Source organism: Chinchilla lanigera, unplaced genomic scaffold (genome assembly GCF_000276665.1).
Source record: "Chinchilla lanigera isolate Chin_1 unplaced genomic scaffold, ChiLan1.0 scaffold00108, whole genome shotgun sequence".
In the NCBI taxonomy this organism is placed as follows: Eukaryota; Metazoa; Chordata; class Mammalia; order Rodentia; family Chinchillidae; genus Chinchilla; species Chinchilla lanigera.
The window spans coordinates 2,350,854-2,371,809 of NW_004955509.1; the positions used below are offsets into that span (position 1 = coordinate 2,350,854).

The 20,956-nt window shown below is 41.9% G+C and overlaps 1 protein-coding gene across 1 annotated transcript in view; it reads left to right on the forward strand.

The window, feature by feature from the left end:
- Positions 1-6,409: 6,409 nt before the first annotated feature.
- Phex (phosphate regulating endopeptidase homolog, X-linked) overlaps positions 6,410-20,956 on the forward strand; it is a 189,540-nt gene continuing 174,993 nt past the window's right edge. Inside the window, exons 1-3 of the mRNA XM_005407827.2 lie at positions 6,410-7,123; positions 11,776-11,844; positions 18,454-18,615. Of these exons, the coding sequence (XP_005407884.1) occupies positions 7,006-7,123; positions 11,776-11,844; positions 18,454-18,615 (349 nt within the window). The 5' untranslated portion in view covers positions 6,410-7,005. The remainder of the gene's footprint in view (positions 7,124-11,775; positions 11,845-18,453; positions 18,616-20,956) is intronic.

The window sequence follows — 20,956 nt, forward strand, 5'->3', positions numbered from 1 at the left end:
ATTTCACTTCATAGTTGGGACTCAAAAAAAGACAGGAAGAGACCAGGGACCCACCATTCCCTTCAAGGTCATGCCCCCAATGACCTGAAGACCTCCCGATAGGCCCTGCCTCCTAAAGGTCCCACCATGTCCCAGTAGTGCTATGGGCTGAAACCAAACTTTTAACACATGGCCTTTGGGGTACACGTAAACAAACCAGATCACCTGATCAGTGCCATCCATACTGATTGTTAAGTGTTTTGGATGTTATCACTGTTTTTATTACACCAGTTTAATGTTTAGTTTTGTTGGTTCTTTAGTTCTTTTTACCACACTGTAAAGAGATTTAATGGCTGTGCTGCTCTAAGCCAGCAGTTCCCAAAATGTCATCTCCGGACCAGCAGCATCAGCAGCATCAGAAACTAAGACTGAAGCCCAGCAATCTGTGTTTTAAGCAGTCCTCTGAGAGATTCTGGTGTCCAGACAAGTTTGAGCCTCTGGCTTCCATAAACATCTGAGTACTGCTTCTTGAACAACTGGCTATTATTGTAAGGCACAGATGCTTCTATAGGTTGTTAGCAGTCTAGCTGCAGGATCACAGTGGGTCTGATATGTCAGGATACAGGAAGTAAGCGCTATTTGGATGAAGTTATTACATTTTAAAATGTTATGCAGTGGAATGCTTTGGAAACATTGTTTTTGAACTGTTTCAAATTTTTGAAAATTTTTTTAATATTTTATAATGTTTGACATCTTGGAGCCTTGCAGACCCAGAGAGGCCTGATCCTTCCCAGGTTAGCTAATTCTTAGAAACAGTAAATGACCTTGATACCCTTTCTATGCAAACAAAGTAATCCAACTCTACACGTCTGCCCTCCTTTTTTTTTTGTGTGGTTTTTTGAGGAAGCGTCTCACAATGTAGTTCAGGCCGGCCTCAAACTCTCAGTGATCCACCTGCCTCAGCCTCTGAAGCACTGGGATTACAGGCATGTACCCCTATGACTGGCTCAGCTGCCTCCTTTTCGCAGGCTCTCCCAGTCAGGACATTGTCCTGGGCTTTCAGTCACCCCATGGCAAGGTACCAGAACACTGTAGGCCATCCCTATAGAGCAGAGCCCACTGAAATTACTCAGACTATCCAGTCCTAAACCTGCTTGGCTGCACATTTCTTTCTTTGAAAACTGTAATCGAGGCTTTTGTCTATGGTTTCCCCTCACCTCTCCTGCCTGCTGCCCACTCTGCTGCATTGCCATGTGTCCCTGCGTCCTATGGTGTGCTCCTTTTTCTTGGAAACTGTAATAAGCTCTTCTTTGAAAGGCTCTCTCCATGTAGGTCATCTTACCATACCATATTAAAACAAATATCAACTACATTTCAAAACAGGAAACAGCAGGGCTGGGGATTTAGCTCAGCGGCACAGCACCTGCCTGGCAAGCGCGAGGTCGTGAGTTCAATTCCCGGTACCAGAAAAAAAACAAAACAAAACAAAATAAAACAGGAAACAGAGTTGAGTCTCAACAGAGTTTTGTCATTTACCTATCATCTGACCTTGGGACTGTTACTTATTCTCGGCCAGCTTTAGCCTCCTTATCTGTAGCACAGAGCCAAAGGTGTCTGTATTGTGGGCCTACCACAAGGGCTGATGGGGCTCCACAGAAAGTGAGTGAACACTATAGAAAGAGCTGTATGGCCAAGCGGGAAGATCAAGGAATGAAATTCCCCCTTTGATTAAAAAATGAACAATTACAATACACGGATAAATGATCTTTCAGATTTACGTACCCTTCTTAATGTTCAATGACCAGCAGCAACAAATCAGGAGGTATTTCACACGTGGCTGGTTTTGTTCTTAAACTGAAAAAGCTTTTGTCTCCATATTAAATGATGACTGCTATCTCTGTTAAGGAAATAAAACCTGATGATTAGTCTTGCAAACAAGAGAATTAAAGGAAGCACAGTTTATCACATTTCCTCTGCTCAAAGTGACATTTTGACATGCTGCCACTACTTCCACTAATTACCTGATAAGCAGAACACGGGAAAGTAACATGGGAAAGAGGCAAGAGACTGGACTTTGCAACCGTTCTAGCTTTAAGAGAAACATAACTCTGTGACCTTCAGCAAATCACTTAATAGTTCCAAACTTCAGTTTCCTTGTCTGTAAAAGCAGGCAAGAAGATCTACCTAAGAAAGATCAGATCTTTTTAAAAGATCAGGTACATTGTAAGTAATGTGCTTCATTAGTGGGAGGCCAGGGATTTGAACCCCAGTGATCTGAAGGGCCTGGCCAACAAGTAAGAAAGCCCCACCACAACCCATAGATTGGGGTTTCTACTAGTTTAGCTGTTCCCTGACTCTTCTTCCTGCCGTCTCTTTCCAGTGGCTGGATGAAAACATTTTTCAGGATTTGAATCATTTCCTTTTTTCACACTGAAATTATGGCCCACATGAGATTTTACTGCTAGAAACAGAAGATCCTGCACATCCAAATAATGACCAGATGCAGTCATATCTGGCACAAAGGTTCGGCTTCAGCTGTCCTAGGAGCCAGTTGGCAGCTTGGGCTGCAGTTGCTGGATTCAGTTATGTCAGGACAAATAAACCCTACCTGTGAGTCCTCCAAAAAGAGTGAGGAATGCCCAGGCAAGTCCCATCGTGAGGTGGGGTTTGCTCTTTCTAGAAGCCTTTCTTTCCACCCTCAGACTTCTGCCCATTCTTGCAGGTCTTTCTGCTAGACATCATCCCAACAAACCTGCCATTCATGCTTCTGTTTTTCTGGATGCTTACTGCCTTATGGTCAGACATGTGCGCTTAGGCGGGTTCCATGGCCTAGTTTCTAAGGTTTTCCCAGCTTTTCACACTGGAGTCCAGCTGACCAAGCCAGAATCTCCACCATGTCGTCCTGATTTCTCCTTACAAGATTTCACACAGGGCCAGTCACCCGAGAAGTTCACCAGAAACTTCTGTTCATTCACCAGTTGATTCTTGTTAAGGTTCAAGATGGGCCCGGAACTATGTTCTTAGTGGAAGCAAGTGAGTGGGTGTAGATCAGACTATTAACAGATTTACTTTGCAGAAGGATGTCTTCATTTAACTTATTTTCACTGTTCTAGAGAAGTTGTACATTTTTTTTGACAACTCCCTTCCATTTTCTCCCCAGAATAATTTTTTTACTCTTCAATACTAAATAGCACACTGTATTTTAATATTTATAGTTCAGGCAAAGATGCATTCAACAAGTTCCCTGATACAATGGTTTCTATTCCAAGAATAGCAAATAAAACAATTTTGAGTTGCAGTTCAGCGTGGGCATACGTTATGGTCTGTGTCTCTGTGCCATGTAGTTAGAGTGAAGAGGTAGTATCTTTTCCTTCTCACCAGGGGTCAGTAAATTTTTTCTGTAAAGGACCAGAGAGTAAATATTCTTTGCAGGCCAAATTGTCTGTGTTGCAAAACTACTTAACTTTGCCCTTGTAGCATGACTGCAATCATAGACAATCTGTAAATTGAGCAGGTATGATTGTTCCCAATAAAACTTCATTTACAGATGGGCGTAGTAGTGCACACCTGTAATCCCAGCACTCTGGGAAGCTAAGGCAGGAGGAGCCCAAGTTTGAGCCTAGCCTGGGCAACTTAGGTATATGCCGTCTCAAAATGAAAAAAAAAATAGGAGTGGGGGTATAGCCCAGCATTGTAAAGGCCTTGCGTTCATCTCCAGTACTGAAAAGCAAAGGTAAAAAGAAACAAGAACCACAACAAAAACTATTTACAAAAGCCGGGCATGGTGGTGCATGCTTATACTCTCAGCTACTCGTGAAGCTAAGGAGAGAGAGGATCATGAGTTCAGGACCCTGTCTCACAAAAAACAAAACAAAACAAAACACACACGATGCTTTCTTTATAACAAGAGGTGGGCCACATTTGGCCCACATGTGTCCTTTGCAGTTCTCTGCTTTAGTCTTTTGTGAGCACTCATTTCTCTGTGCCTTGAAACTCTTTATTTTGCCCTAAAGGTTTTTTTCTGTGCTACTTATTTTTAAGTGCAGTTTATTTTGAGTGCAAGATAATCACCATTTCCCAAAAGGTTGAGAAATTAATGCAGAAAATAGCACCGAATGAAGAATGCACGTTATTATGAATGATGTATCTAGCAATCCTTCCCACTCTCGAGTCTGCCTTCATTTCTTTGGTAAGTAAAAGAAACCTTCATTACATTATATGAACAAACTATTTTTAGCACCCTGAAAATGTTTATTTCTATGGATTTGTTTTCATTGTTCAAGTAATACATTTTTCTGTGCATATCTTAGTCTGGAATGGAATGGATCAGAGTTTTCCTAATATAATTACTGGAAGTCTCTTTCGGTTTAATAGCTTTTCACTCAGCAGTGGAATGTTCAGGGATGAATTCCTGCATGTCAGTGATGGATAGGACTAATTCAGTGCAAGCCCCAACTGCCTTCCATTCTGGGGTGGTGGGCAGTCCAACGCAGGTGAAGGTTACTTTGAGTGGCAACCTATAGCCCCCATTCCATGTCAGTCAGGACCCTGAAAGGTGTGAGGAGATTTGGAGAAGGAAGTAGGGAAGGAGTGGGCCCCTGTAGTGTGTGCGGATGGCTGTCCCCACCCCTGTGTACAAGAGGCTTTATCAAGCGGGTCACATGCATTGTATGGCAGTGATCCCGTTTCCCCATCTTTCTGTATCTGCCTTTCCCATGCCACCCGAGGCTATTCCTTGGTCTCAATGTCCTCGTTTGTAAAACAGTTAAAAATGCTTTTGATATCCAGTATTTAGGTTTACCATGAAGTTAAAATAAAGTGTTATGCCCATGTGGAGTATCATGATTGGTTGAGAATGGTGACTCCATAGGCACTGGTGTCTTCTTCCGTTTTCTGTTTATTTTATATTTTTGTTTTTTTGAGACAGAGTCTTGCTATGCAGTTCAGGCTGGCTTGGAACTCACTATGTAGCCCAGCTTGGCCTTAAAGTTGCAACAATGCTCCTGCCTCAGCCTCCTGAGGGCTGGATTACAGGCATGCACAACCACACTGGCAGGCACTGGTGTTTGAGGTTTCTAAGCTGCTTTTTAAGAAAAATATTTCTAGACAGGGTCTTGCTATGTAGTCTGGGCTGGCCTTGAACTCACCATGGAGCCGAGGCTCGCCTCAGCCTGATGGCAGTCCTCTTGCCTCAGCCTCCCGAGGGCTAGGATTGCAGGTGTGTAGCTATGCCTGCCTTTTTCCTAAACTGGTTTTTAAGAGCGACTGGCTAGGGCTTACTTGAGTGATTTCATTGCTCTTATTTCCTTTCGTCTTCATTGTGATGGGCCAGAAACTGTTGTTATTGGGACTGTGGTACTGAATGTGACAGATATGGTCCTTGACGTCATGGAGTGCACAATATAAGACGTATTACTGAGTCAAGGTCGAACACTCCTGGGGCAATCCCATGCTAGGGGCCAAAACACTGCTAGGACGTGTTGCTGAATAACAGCAACTGCCAGTGAGCGCAGAGAGCTACAGGGTATTATGATGTCACAATTTAACCAAAGCCTTCTGTTTCTCTGACTGGGATGATATGAAATAAGCAGAAAGTAGGGTAGAATATGTTCTGGAAGAATCTGGCAAAACTGGAAGACTCTCATGCTATGGGCTTCAGGATGACCACAGCCTGCTAGAAAAGATGCGTGGTCACGTTACGCTGAGTGCATCAGCGCGTGCTGAGCCCTGCTGTGACTCCCCAAGCCGTGTGCACAGGCTTCCTTCTTCTGCTTTGTAGATGCAGCTGAACCCTCCACCCTCACGCCTGCAACCTGATGACCTCCAGAAAAATAGGACCAGGGAGGGAGCATTTGTGAATTCGTGGTATCTGGATCATGAAGTCAAATCTTTGTCATTTCCATAACCTTGGAGTGTCAGTTGCCCTTCCTCAGGAGGAAAGATTTTCATAACCGAAATTGTTATAATCAAAGAAATCAAAGATCCAGACATTCATCAGTCTTCTCCATGAAACTAAATGTCTTTGAATTCATGCTGGGGAATCTGCGGAAATAGCCACTTTATAGAGATGCAAAAACCTACTATCCGGTGGCTGCCTCGGGGGGAATCAGAGCACAAAATACACAGGTGCAGTTTTCATCCAAACACCCAGGGAAGAAGCCTTTACCATCTCTTTTGTGGTTGCTAATAAGCTTAATTCGTATACTTAACTGTCTTTTGTACATTTCTTAGCACCACAAGGAGGAAGTGCTTTTTCTTCCTTAAAAAAGTTCAATCCAAACCATCAGCCTCTGTAGGTTGTCTTAATTGCTACTTTGCACTGCCCTGGACTGTGACTCTGATTTTTGGCACATGCTATCATACACAAAGTTCCTAAAATAAATGCTCCAGGATATCCTAGGAGCTGTTAGAAGGCTTTAAAAAGGGACTCACACACTGAAAGAATATCTTTGATGAGGACAATTCAGGCAAGCAGCACGATTATTGCAGCAGAATTACATAATTAGCTGAGATCTTGAAGTGGGTTGGGCGAGTCCTTGCCACCTAACTTATCATGGTTGGGGGGAGGCTGATGAGAATCCAGTTTTGATAAAGACAATTGTTTTCTCCTCCCCAAGTGACTATACATTTAAATAGCTAAAACATCTGTTCAGCAACATAGTAAAACATGTATACTCGGAACGCTTGAGAGAGGAGCCTGCCAAATAATCGGTTGAGAGGGACTTTGCTGAAGGAGAGCACCAAGATAAAGCAACCGCTGTTTGTTTTGTCTAGTCAGGAGAAAAGCCAAGGCAACCAATATTTTGAATCTCTTTTATTTCATTTGTGAAAGATTACTTGAGAGAGGGTGGCGAGGGGAGGTTTCCTGACAGGAATTTCTGAAGCTGTCCATTGGTAGAAGAGCAAGAGCAAGAGCAAGAGCAAGAGCAAGAGAGCCTTGGATGTCAACACCTACCAAGCTCTTGGGACCGTCCACCAAACCACGAGCAGTGACTTTCTTCCTGAGCGCTCTCTCCAGCCCTTCTGATGGAAGCAGAATCGGGGAGCAGCATGGAGACTGGAAAGGGGACCAACAGAGGCACTCGAATTGCCCTGGTTGTGTTCGTTGGTGGCACCCTGGTGCTGGGCACAATCCTCTTTCTAGGTAAGTCAAGCGCTGGAGACCAGGGGGACTGGATGTGTGCTTAGATGTTTCCTTGTGCTTTATTCCAGCAAACCTCGTCACCATGCAGGTGTCCGGCTGGCTGTTTACTTGTGTTTGTAGGTAGTGCATCCTCCGTTTCTGTCAGGTATGCAAATGAGAAAAGCAGCTTTTCTTTACTAGCAAATGTATAGTCCAGATGGCAAAGGAGGTAGAAAGAAGTTTTGAATGGCTCCTGGATCTGGTTGGACTGAGGAGACAAATTTCATGTATTACATTTCACAAATCGAGTGCTTATGAATTCGTCGGGAGAAACTTCACTTGTTTTGTGAGGAGAGACTTTACATAGTGATCAGGGCCATGCCAGAATTTCTTTTCATTTGGCTTTTGTTGATGTTTGCCTGAATGAACCACAGAATTTAATTCATGAGGTACAAATCTGTCCTTTAAAGTGCACTCTTAATGGTTTTCTTCAAGTCCTTTCTAATCCAGAGACGCTGATGGGATGCATGCTAACCCTGCCTTCCTAATAGATTTATAATTTCATATGGAGGAAAACAGAGGTTTTTCTCCAAAGATTTGAAAGGTATTGTGACTCAATTATTTTAATGACTCATGGTGAGAATGATGTGCCCATACTGGATGTGACGATAAAAGTGTGTGCCTATGAGAAAGAATCAAGTATCTTGGAAGTGGGTGAAGGGTGAACTTACATTTTAGGCTTTTGGAACCCTTGGCTACTAGCCCTTTCCTCATACAACCCATAATATTTCATTAGTTTGAAAGTTACTTAGGGACAGCCTTTTGCTTAGGAGATTGTAGGTGCGCTTTGAAATGCAGCAGGCCTGGAAACATTCCTTGGCATATACAGGATGGAGGAGGCCATGTTTATTTTGGCAGGGACAAACCAGTAATTAAACTTGAAAAGAGTTAGGGTTGTGTGGTTGAGAACTCTGCTAAAATGAGCAGACCATCTTTCCATGTTTTGTGTGGCTAAGATTTAGGAAATTAGATAAGTTTATTGCTTTCTGGTGAAGCTAAACCTCCTACTCCTGCACCTGAGTTTGTGGCCCTTGAAAACTGTTGTGAGATTTTAATTTCAAAGCTTGGGCTTTACAGGCATGTCCTCTTCTGGAATTCAAAACTGGAGGAGAAATTCTGTGGGCATGCCAAGGGACTGCACACTACGTGGGAAGTGACTACAAGGTTAGGTCTTGCAAACTCTTCCAGACTTAAAAACCCAAATGATAAGCATGCACGTAAAAGTATGCACGCTTTTAAATGATGTTACCTCTGCTTGAAACGTTTTCCAAATTGCACGTTTATGATCATTACAGTCTGAGATTGTAGCATATTAGCTGACAGATTCTCCATGACAGCAAAGCTTTGTTCTTTGAGAGAAAATCACTCTCTGGCCACAGTGCTAAACTCTTTATTTGCTAGGCAAGTCCTCTACCACTGAGCTACATCTCATCCCTGTATAACAGTTTAACTGGGCATAGCCTCAGGAGACTGCCTCCATTTGGATGCACTGTACATGTAGGGACCCTTAATTTTGGTCAAATTTTTCAACACTACTTCATGCTAATCCCCTTCCATACTCCTTTTTTATTGCCTGTCCCTTAGACCCTGTTACCCACCTGAATTCTGCAGCTAGCAGTGTGCTTGTCTGACAATCTCCAAGGATCTGCCAGGCGGTGGTTTTCAGGGTAGTATTCTGGTCAAGGTCATCTCCTCAGGTGCTTTCTGGTTCATTTTTGTGGCATATTTTTCTGCCTGTTCAAGTTCAATCATATGTCTGCAATTTCTAGCATCCTTCTTTACCGCTTCTTTGTCTCTGAGGCTCTGGGTTAATTTCTCTTCTAAACTCTGGTGGTTCTATAGTAAGGATGATTGCCAGTGGCTTTGGAGTGGGTTCAAAGAATGTAGAGTGCTGGAATTGAGGAGGTCAGATATGACTGTATGCCTATGCCCAGTTTATTTGCATGTGTCTTTTCTCCTCTGTCTCTTCCCCTCTTCCTCACAGTCTGCTTCGCAGATGCAGTGTCCGCAGACTATTTCTGTCAAGATCAGACAGTGAATACTCTGGACTTCGTGGTGGGTATTATGGTCTCGCAATATGCACACAAATGGCCAGGGCCAGGTACCAGTGGAATTTGATTTCTGGACATTGAGATTTGAATTTTATGTATTTTTTAGGCACTAAAAATGTCAAGGCAAGGCAGTTCACAGAAACAAGCTGCGTTGATTTGGCCTGTGACCCCTTCTGCCTTGTCCTTCTCACACTCTTGATCTTGGATGATTTCACTGTATTTTGAGGGCGTTTATACATCTTATTGAGAAATAAAAGGGAGAGCTCAAACTCTTAATTTTTTTAAGAGCTCCTAATCATAAAAAGTAACATTAAAAAAATTTTTTTTTTGTCTTTTGAGGGAAGGTCTTGCTATGCAGTTCAGCTTGGCCTTGAGCTCACTTTGTAGCCCAGGCTGGCCTCAAACTCAAAGTGATCCTCCTGCCTCAGCCTCCCAAGTGCTGGGATTACAGGCGTGCTCCACCATGCCTGAGTAAAATTTTTATATTAATATATTTTTAATTTTTCTGTTTCATGTATTTATACCTTCACCTTATTGGGACTTATTGATCCTTACTTATTTTCAGGATCTTAAAATACCTCCCACCCATGGATATAAAGTTCTTCCTTGAGGAGTCAAATTTGTCTCTGTCCCAGTCAATTAAATTAAAAATCATCCTTCTACTGCTTGTCAGATAAAGATAACTGATTTTAGGTCTGATTCCTTAGAGATCTGTGTCAAGAATTATTTTTTATGAGAGGAAGAAGTGTTTAACTTTTTTATGAACCTTTTTCTAAAAAGTAAGACTAGTGCCAAGAACGTTATTGTTCAGAATCATAAAAATACCATTATTACGTCTAATAAGGTACATATACTTTTCTATTATAAGAATAACACATGCTCCTTTAAGAACATTTGGTAAACACACAAAAGTAGATCGACGGGAAAAAACTCCCTCCATTGTTCCACCACTCAGGCATATTGGAATATTCTGCACTAATCTTTATTCTGCTCATATATATTTTACCTAACTTTTTAAAGAAATCAAAACACACTTTTATTCTAGGAAACTTCTTTTGTTAAAAATAGGCCGGAGCTAGTCTGTAGGCAGTTTTCTTGACTTTATGAGGCAACGCAGGTGAAAACGCTGTTTGGAGGACGGCTGCAGAGAAAAGAACAAAGTAAAATCAGGCTGCCCTTAGAATGCGGGGTGATAAATAATACAGCGTGCCACAGGGGCAGGTGGTTTGCGTCTGCTGTCTCTAGCGGAAACATAGACGCGGCCACGCTTCCTGCCTGTGTTTCTCTGCTGGGGGCGGCACTAACGGCCTCAGGGCCCATCCACCCTCCACGCTTCATCTCCTCGAGGCCAGGGCCACATCTTAAAATGACTTCTTGTTTCTGCTCACAGAGAAGACACTATTTCGAATATTTCAGAAGTTTTAACTGACATCTGCTAATGCCCAGGTGCTACCTGGAGTTCACAAATAGGGCATCCTTCTGCGCTTCTGCAGAAATCCATTTGGGTAATTTTGCTAGGCAGGTGAGGAAATCAAGGCGTTGGTGAGAGAAAAAGCTGTTTTGATTGTGCAGGATTTGGTTTGTTTGTTGTTTGTTGTTTGTGGTGTGGGGGATCAAACCCTGGGCAAGCCCTGGTTGTGTGTGTGTGTGTGTGTGTGTGTGTGTGTGTGTGTGTGTGTATCGAGGGAAGAAGTAGCTGGAATTTTAGTTCTCAAAGCTACATGTCTGGTGGCTAGGCCGGGCGTCACAGGAGGGGATGTCTGGGACTCCAGGCAGGCAGACAATAACCATTGCCAGGTGACTGAGTTACCCGTAGTACATTTTTAGCCTTCCCTTCCTCTTTTGGTCATATCTGTATGGAGTTTAGATAAGATCGGGAACTCTAAATACCACACGTGCTAGATTTCTCCTTTTACTCTGGAGTTGCTCCGAATGACATAGTTTAAAAGCTTCAATTTTTCCATCCCTAAGAGGGTGACATAGTTTTGATGAGTGGAAACGTGAGACTTACACCTCAGATAATCGGAGATGGGAGACACTTGAAAGGTCATATAACCCAGTACATGGGTGTCAGCCACAGGGTGATAAAACACAGCTGGCCAGCTGGGGGTGTAACTCAGTGGCAGAGCCGGTTTAGCATCGGTAAGGCTCTGGGTTCAATTTGCAGTGCACCCCCCCACCCCCACCCCCACCTCCACCACCAAAACAGAAAAACAAACAGAAAACACAGATGGCTGCCTCTCCACCCACAGTTCTGAGTCAGAAGGTCTGAAGTAAGGCTGAAAATGTGCATCTCTGACAAGCCCCCGGGTGCTGCTGCTCTAGTTCTTGGGAGCAGACTCCCAGGAGCCCTGATCTAGCTGTACCCACTTGTGCTATGAGAGAACTGCATTTCCTAACAACCAAGAGTCTTAGCAAGCCTACTAGCCAACTGGGTTTGGAGGACTATGTCCATTCTGATGAAGATAAACTGAGATCAAATGTCTTGCATATTTGTTTGATGACGGTTTACCTGGTGGTGGTCTTCTACAAGTTGGTCATTTATTTTTCTGTTTTTTTCAGTGACTCAAGGTTTCTTAAGTTTCCAAGCTAAACAGGAGTACTGCCTGAAGCCAGAATGCATCGAAGCCGGTAAGTTCATTTTCCACCCTGCGTCAAGTTATAATTATGGTACCTTGGAGAGTAGAGGAGAAAACAGGTGGTATTTTTAGTATTCTGTTTGCTTGAGGTTTACCAAGTATGAAATGCAATTTTGAAGAAATTTTAAGTCTACTCTCAAGTTTTGGTGTGAAGTGGTGGAGGCTAGGTTTCCTGGGTCATCTTTCCTTGCCAAAACCAGCTGTGTGATATTCTGAGCCTCATGATAAGGAACTCAGGAAGGGGCTTGAAAGATTGTATGGCCTTTCTTAGGACCCACAGGCAGAGGCCATCCTATGGCTCAGCTGGCTATTTATCTTACACGGTCTTTGTGTATCTTCTGGTTAGTTGGTCCGACCTGCTTGCCTCTAAGCAGAGATCCTTTGTAAGTCTGTGGTTCCATTGCCTCCTGGAATCCCTTTGGGACCTCCTCCTCTCCGTCGTCATCATCATCACCATCATTTTCTTTCTATTCCACTTTTTAAGTCCAGCCTCTCTTGAGGTGACCAGGTCATGTATCAGCGGTGCACCAAAGTGAGTTTCACACTTGAAATTGCCTCAGGTTTCTCACAGCTACTAGATCCCATCCTCCCCGACAAATCAGTGTTAGGGGCTGGATGGGCAGAAGTGGATTCTAACACCCATTCTTATTCAAGTGGGCAGGAATCCTACTGCATTTTCTAAAGGGGAGATCATAGGACAAGTTATACACATGACTTTATTTTTTGGAATTTTTTTTTTTTTTTTGATACCAGGAATCTAACTCATGATCTCACCTTGCCAGGCAGGTGCTGTGCCAATGAGCTATATCCCTCACCCTTGCACATGACTTTAAGAGAACAATGAATGATTATACCAATTTTTTTTTTTGGGTGCTAGGAATCGAACTTAGGACCTTGAGCTTGCCAGGCAGTTGCTGTGCTACTGAGCTATATCCCCAGCCCAGAATTTACCAAATATTTATACACACCAGGTGCTATGTTAGGTTTTGGGGATACATCAATGTATCACAGATAGGGAAGAAAAACAGTCAAATACCACACAAGACAATTAGTGCACAATAATATTAGCCAGTGGTACATGTAATGGAGCAAAATAAAATATTAAAACAGAATAATGGGATAGCAACCGACAGGATGGCTAGATTGAAAAGTCTGAAGATGTGACCTTGAAGGGGGCCCCCAGCAGACACATAACTGCTGTGTGAAGTCTGAGGCAAAGGCTTTCCAGGTAACGTAAAGGTCCCACAGTGGAAACAGCTTGAGGGATCAGGGGAACTTGCTGAGTAAGGGACACAGTAAAAGTGATGGAGGGCAGTGGGTGGCACACGTGCTGAACATTTGGGTTTTTATTGAGTGTGTTCAACAGCCCCTGCAGGACTTTCTTTTTAAAGTACGACTTAGGAGTACTTAAAAGATCTCTCAGTGGAGAACTAGACTGTGCAAATCTCTCCATGGGGAGAAGGACCAGAGGGAGCAAGAGTAGAAGAAGGGTGCTCAGAGAGGAGGTGACTGCAGTAGACCAGATCAGAGAGAGCAGATGCTGCCTTGAATTCAAAAGATGGAGGATGTAGAAAGTTTAGGAGCTAGAGCCCTGCTGATGCTGCTGAGAGATTTATTATAGGCTGTGAGAAAAAGCAGAGACTTCAAAGTGATGCTTTGATGTTGGATGATGGCATTATTGAGATGCAGAGACTTAGGTGAATGAGCTTGTAAATTCTGAGGACTTAGGCAGTGGTGATGTGTTAGAGTCTTATGTTACTAAAGATTTTTCCCATTCATAAGCAATCAATATATTTTTAATCAGGCAATGTGTTGAGTGTTACACATACTATCTCATAAAACCTCCATAAGTCTGTTCTCACCAGCCCTACAGATGAGGGAATGCAGGCTACTGCAGGCTAAATAACTTGCCACTAACTCACGTTCTCAGTTAGTGGCAGAGCTGGGATTCAAGTCCAAGGTTGGCTCCTTACCATTTTTCCCTTGGTACCGTGGTGCCATGCTAAATCTTTTGTTCTCTTTCCATAACACCAGACTAACTAAAATCTAGTGACTAAACCATTTCAACTCTATGATATCTGGAATGGTGATTTTCTTTTCTTCTGGAGTGATGTGAAAATTCCGCGCAAAATTCTTTTTCCTCGTTTGAGCAGTTGACCTGGAGCCTTTTCCAGTGAAGACAGATATGATGGAGCAGGTGTGGGACCAGGCGGCACAATCAGAGATCAAGTTTTAAATTTCATGTCATCTAGTACTTTTGCTGTGTTAGGATTCTTGCAGATATAGGAAATTGAAATTTTTGAAATCATAAATCTTCAGTTGTGTTTAGACCACTTTATGTAAGGAAGGTTACTTATTTCATAAATTTTGCTTACTAAAAATCATAACAATGCCACAGTCCAACTTGTAAGTTGGTAGACTGACGTGTGATGATGTCACTTTCTGCTAGCTAGCATGTTTTGCCGTGATGTTTCATTTTTAATCTTCACATTGATAAATGGCTTTCTAAAAATATATATATACATATATATATATATGTATATATATATTTGTTTGTCTTTTTGAGACAAGGTCTCGCTATGCAGTTCAGGCTGGCCTTGAGCTCACTCTGTAGCCCAGGCTGGCCTCGAACTCACAATGATCCTCCTACCTCAGCCTCCCCAGTGCTGGGATTACAGGGGTACACCACCACACCCAGCACTGTTAATCTGATTGTGCTGTTTCCATTGACTATGCTGTTTCCATTAAGGCTCACCAAAGGCACAGTTCTCTCTAGTGCAATATAAGCCTCAGTATCCCAGGAGTGTGTGGAACAGCTGTTAAGTCACATGGCAGGAGAACTGTGGCCAAGCCAGGGCCTTACAAGAGCTGAGGTGTGTGTGGGTGTGTGGGGTGTTCATAGGCATAGGTGCACGTTTGGGAAGTTCAGGAGAAGGAAGTGTGTGATCACCTTCTGTCTCATTTCTTCCTTTCATTTTTCTTTCCTCCTCAGCTCCCTGTCCTCTCCTACTAATCTTGCTTTTGAAATGCCAGCTGTAGAAAGAATACAAAGAAACAAAGAAGTGACATGCTGATGGCAGTGGATAAGGGTAGATGAGCTAACTTGGGTTTGAAGCATCATCTGGCCACTTGTAAGCCACATGATCCTGGGCTAAATACATAACCATCCCAAGTTGCAGATTCACTACCTGTAAAATGGGAATAACAGTTTTTTAAACAACTTGTTAGTTGTGAGAATAAAAGAAAATAATGATAGTAGTAACCCAAGTGCACAATGCCCTCTACCAGAAAATATGGTAACTCCCAGCTGGCATGGCCAAATCTGATCTCAGTGCCTTCGATGGCAAAACCAAATCTTGCGTAAGGCTGTTTTAGACTTTATTGTTCTCAGGATTATATGCATTTTTCTCCCCATAAAAATATGAATGTGCTTGCTTCAGGGGCTCACTCCAGACATTGTTGAGATAGTATATCATCTGTGGCTACACATTACTTCTTTTCCAAAATCTGAAAATCTATAACTCTGAAAATATAGCCTCAGGGTTTCGGATGTGTTTATGGCATTGTAATAGCAAATAGTATATAGCAAGTTTTTATGTTCCCAGATATATCTAAATACATATATAGGATATACAGTTAAGTTGGAATTATACAGTGATGACCACCTCTTTTTGGTATAAATATGTCTCATGCAATATTTCACATGTACTTATTCTAGAAAGTAGTTTATCTTAAATTCAAACTTCACTGCACACCCTGTATTTTATCTACATCTATACAGTAGTATGCCTGACATCGTTAGAGATGTTATAAGCACTTTACATATACTTGCTCATTTAATTTTCATGGTGACACTATATGGTGTTATTATTATTATCCCCCTTTTACAGATGAAGAAAATGACACGTAGCAGTTTAGCAGTCTGTTATTTAGTTAGTGGGTGTTGTTGCTGTCATTTCAAATGAAGTAGTCTAACTCTAAAGTTTGTAATCGTGCTATACTGCGTGAAGAGGTCTTTGCGTAAAAGTTCCTGGCACAGAGGAGATGCTTAGTGTTAGTGATTTTATTTGTATGCAAATAATAAGGCTTAAGCCCTAATAAAGTTTTCCTTTGAACCATGATTAAGCCTAAAAACTCAGATCCGCATAGGGAGGATGCCTCCCGCCGCTCCACATGCTCTAGCTGAAGACTGGCCAACGGCTGACCTCATGTGCAATGGCTTGAGAAAGCCCACAGCCTGAGCTTTCACAGGTCTCCTTCATGATCACATTCTTTTATTAAAACAAGACTTGCTTGATTTTCTCCATGGAGCTGAGTAGGGGGAAAGGGGTTTTTGTATCTTGACAACTACGGTCCCTTGCAATTTCAAGCCACAGTTCCACTGCAGTAAGTGCAGCCCTGTGCCCAGCTGTGAATCATGAATGATGAATTGTGAGGCAGGGGGAAGAGTTTTCTCACTCAGCGGGTTCCTTTCAAAATTCACTGTGAGTCATGCAGCCCCCACTTCTGTGTTAGGGCCGAGGTGAGAGCTGACCTTGCAGTTTTCCTAGGTAGCTGCAAGAAAACCAAGGAGATGGAGAGGATGCATCTGAGGGTTGGGGGCAGGGGAAGTTTGGGAAGGAAGCCAGAAAGCAGCGAGTTTATATGAGTAACAATGTGCATGAGGGCTCCCCTATGTGACTGTAAATATTGTGTGGGACTGAGGCTTATGTGATCCATGTCCCGGAGGTGTCACATAGCAGATTCATCCTGTGGCTGCACAGACTAACTATAAATACAAACTGCAAGGGAGATTTTGTAGTCTTGGCAGGTCTGCATATTAAATAGTAATGATAAGATGATAGCAGTGAGCAAAAATGTAATTAGAGACAATGGAATTAGCTCTGAAAAGCAAAAACATTAAGTCAGTTTGAAATTTATCAAACTTGTCAACCAAGTTTTTGATGGTTGTTTATTTTGGGGCAGGGAGGTTGCAAATAGTAGGGATTTTGAAGTCCTATAGAAACTTGGATGTTTGTATATTAGTCACTTCGGTCAGGATGAGAAGCTCTTGGACATTTTCATAGAAAGTCTAGGCTAGAGAAACAGCTAGCCTTGTTTTTGAGCCTGGAAGAGCCACTCATGTAACAAAAACTACAAAATGTATTTCTAAATTTATGCAGATTTTATCTGGGGGGTAATTTATTCTTATTTAGCTGAAAACTCATTGGGCTTTTATTACTTCAAACAGCAAGATATTGTGGCATTAATTAAAGTAAAAAATTGCCCACAATATCACCCTTCCAATGTCATTAAAATATTGGGTGCCTTTTTGTACTAAGTTGGTGTAGATTTTTGTGCTGGAGAAGTAGCCAGCAATTGTATCAGTTGGAGTCCAATGTTAGGAATTTAGGAACACTCTCATTTTGTAATGAAATGTTTTCTTTCAAAGCTCATGGATACATATTTATGTACAGATTTCCTACCTATGGGAAATCTTCCTTATATATTTGTGTATGGACTTACGTAAGAAGGAAAATGATAGATCAGTGCATTGTATCTTTCTGTTAATTCATATGAATACTCAGTTCTGCCCTTACACCTGGGACCCTCATTTAGGAAACCCCACTTTAGCCCTCCTCTGGCTATGCCTTTCCTACATGGGCCAAGTCTACAGCCCTCTCCTGTAGCCCAGAATTCTCTGCCAAATGGCCCTAACTCACCAATTGTGGCCTTTGTGAGTGTCTTTTAGGGCTTTAGTCTTCTGAGAGCTGCGCTAGATGGCAAGGGCCTCAAGAAGCCATAACTAGCCTTCCAGGTTGTTATAAAGACACATTGTAAATAGATCTTTAAAATATGTAGATAGATGGCATCTGAACCTCTTTCTCAGTTACCCTTTACTGTGAAACAAACCACCCCTTGGAGGTGAAATAGGAACGATGTAATATTTCTCCTGGTTCCATGGGTTTTACAGATGGTTCTCTAGGCTTTGCACAGCTGCCTTCCTCTGGATGGTTGCATGGGCTGGAAGGTCTGTGATGGCCTCAGTCACACATCTGGAAGTTAGTACTGGCTTTGTTCTTTTCCATGTGGCCTCTTGTTCTCCAGGAGACTTCTCCAAAAGCTGGTCTTGGGGCTCCATTTGAAGGGAGTTAACCTGGAAGGTTCAAGGCCTCTTGGACTTAGCTTTGAAACTCCCAAATAATCTATTTTTGCTAATTTTGTTGGCCAAAGCAAGTGACAAGGCCAGCCCATATTCAAGGTAGAGGAAATGGACCCTAGTGGCAAAGTCACTTTGCAGAAAGACATGTGGGATAAAAGAGTCACATTTATCTTTGCAAAAGAATCTACCACATTACTTCATTTGTATTCTTGTCCCATAAGCCACAGATGTTAGGAACGATCCTGAAAAACCAATAACAATAACACCACCAAACTTTTACCCACTCATGCTGGACACACTCATTTCCTAAAGCAAAGTTGATTCAGAAAGTTATTTGAGGGGAAATGTAGAAGCCAAGGTTTGGGAACTGGTTGATATGAAATTGTTGTTTAATTTGGAAAAGAACAGCACACAGTGTTCAGTGCTTGTCATTAATCCTATGATTTTCTTTTTAAATAGCTGCTGCCATATTGAGTAAAGTAAATCTGTCTGTGGATCCTTGTGATAATTTCTTCCGGTTCGCTTGTGATGGCTGGATAAACAGTAATCCAATTCCTGAAGATATGCCAAGCTATGGGGTTTATCCTTGGCTGAGACACAACGTTGACCTCAAGTTGAAGGGTAAGTTTCTACAGGAGGTTGGTGATGCACTTTACAGACACCAGTAGTTGACAAGAAAAATATAGTTTGGGATTTAAAGTGTGACTACTCACTTTTTCACTGTACTAAATCCATTTTCAAGAATTGCTTTTTAAATGGAAGATCAAAAGGGCAGAATTCTATTCTCCCAGATCTCAACCAAAGTAGGTTATGTTCATGTTTGATTATGCAATAGTTAAGTTCCTGCCAAAGGTTAAATAGCATTTGATTGAGATTGGGAGCAGAGGAATAGTTAACAAAAATTATGTTATATCATTAAACTTGTGTGTTGTTTTCAGGGTCAACTTCATTTCTTGCTTATTGTGTCCTGGATTTTCATGGCTTACAAAATGTACTTAACACCTCATCGTCTTTTGACTTCACTTTAGAGAACTCTGGATGACCTGTGTTTGTCATATTGTTCCTGTTAGCTTCTAAGCTGGCTCTAGAGAGACTCACTTTTCTCCCATGGCCTCCTCTAGCAGTGACAAGCTCACACTCACATACTCACATGTGCGTGCATACATACATACTCACGTGTGCTTGTGTTCTTCCCTGAAGAAGTTGGAAATAATCTGTTACTGGAACATATCATGTTTGCGTTGGATTTAATTTTTATGCTAAGCTATTGAAGAAATCCATCTGAGGAGGGGAGTAGGAAGATTTGAAAGCCAGATAAGGTAATTGTTTTGAGAGAGTAAAAATAGCATAGATTTTCCCCTCTTTTTGACAGCTGTGAGTTATGCTGTGTAACTTGCGTTCAGTAACACCTACAAAGAATTCCTGAGAACTGATAAGAATTATAAAATTTTTCTTTTGCCTCACCATTTTTCCAAGATTTCAAGTCCATGAAAACTAAAGGTGTATCCACTTATATATACAGTACTTAATAACACGTGAAGCCATTTGCAAAATAATTAGATACCAGTTGTTAATCGTAAGGAAAAATACAATTAAATTTCACAACTGGGAATAAATTGCATGGGCTTGTATTTTCTAGTAGAAAGCTCAAAGTTAGGCTCAATAACTTATAAAGGAGAATCTGAGAGAATTTCAAGGTATTCCTCTAACCTAATAGATGAGATTCCCATGCTGTATAACCCTAAATAAGACCTTGAACAGTGAATTTATAGAATAATATTTATTTCTCTCTAAGACATTGATTCATGTTAGTTCTTCATTTACCATTCTTATCCATCTTCTGTTTTTCTTCTCTGGCTCTTTTTCCTTGATAGACAAATGTTCACACACAATCATGCAGCGGGAATATCACATCAGCGAAAGATAAGAAAATACCAGATTTCCAGATACATGCTCCCTTTTATATTAGTTATAACCAAAGGATTTTTAACGTCAGGACATGGAGTGATTACAATCATTTAAAGAACTTCCTGGGGATAACTTAATTTAAAGATTAAGTGAAGACATACTGTGTTTGAGGAGGATACTGTATATGGGCTCCTTTGAAATTCATAGAAATGAGAGTAAATTGTGCAGAGCAGTACAGGGTTTTTGGTTTGTTTTCTGGCTTTACTTTAGAAATGAAAAATGTTGTGTTCAAGCTCAGTTGGGAAAATGAAAAAGCAAAATGTAGAAAGAAAATTCCCCATAAATCCACGTTTGGCTGGGGGTGGTGACACCTACCAATACTACATAGTGAGACCTTGTCTCAAAAAACCAAAAAAAGAAAAGTCCACATTTGGAAATAATATCTTCTTTCTAGGTTTTATTCCATGTATGGGTTCATATGCATAACCTCATATGCACACCCATATACTAGGCCTGATAAAATATACTGAATATTTAAATTTAAAAAATTATTACAATAAAAGACATTGCTCCGCTTTATATTGAGATGTCCTCCCAAAGCCTCATGTGATCTTGGGTGGGGATTTTGGAAGTGATTGGATCATAGGGGCTTGTAGCTGACTTGCTATTAGGAGGTGGGGTCCGACCTAGAGAAGTGGGGTGATGCGGCCGTGGCCTGGAGGGATTTGTCTCCCTCCCAGGCACCTCCCTTCTCTCTCTGCTTCCTACATGACAAGTCATGAGCAGCGCTCCACCATGCCACCCTGCCCTGGAGCCAGCCAACTGGAGACTGAGACCTGTACCAACTGGGAGCCAAAATAAATGTCTCCTCCTTTAATTTGTGAGTGTCAGGTATTGTGTCCTACTAAGTAGGAGTAAGACACTGCTATTAATTTACTTCAAAGTATTCCCCCTCTCTTTAGACACTTATCCCATCGTTCTTGACACATCCTGAAGCAGTTCTAGAAGACTCCCTCCTTCTCCTTCTCCTTCTCCTTCTCCTTCTCCTTCTCCT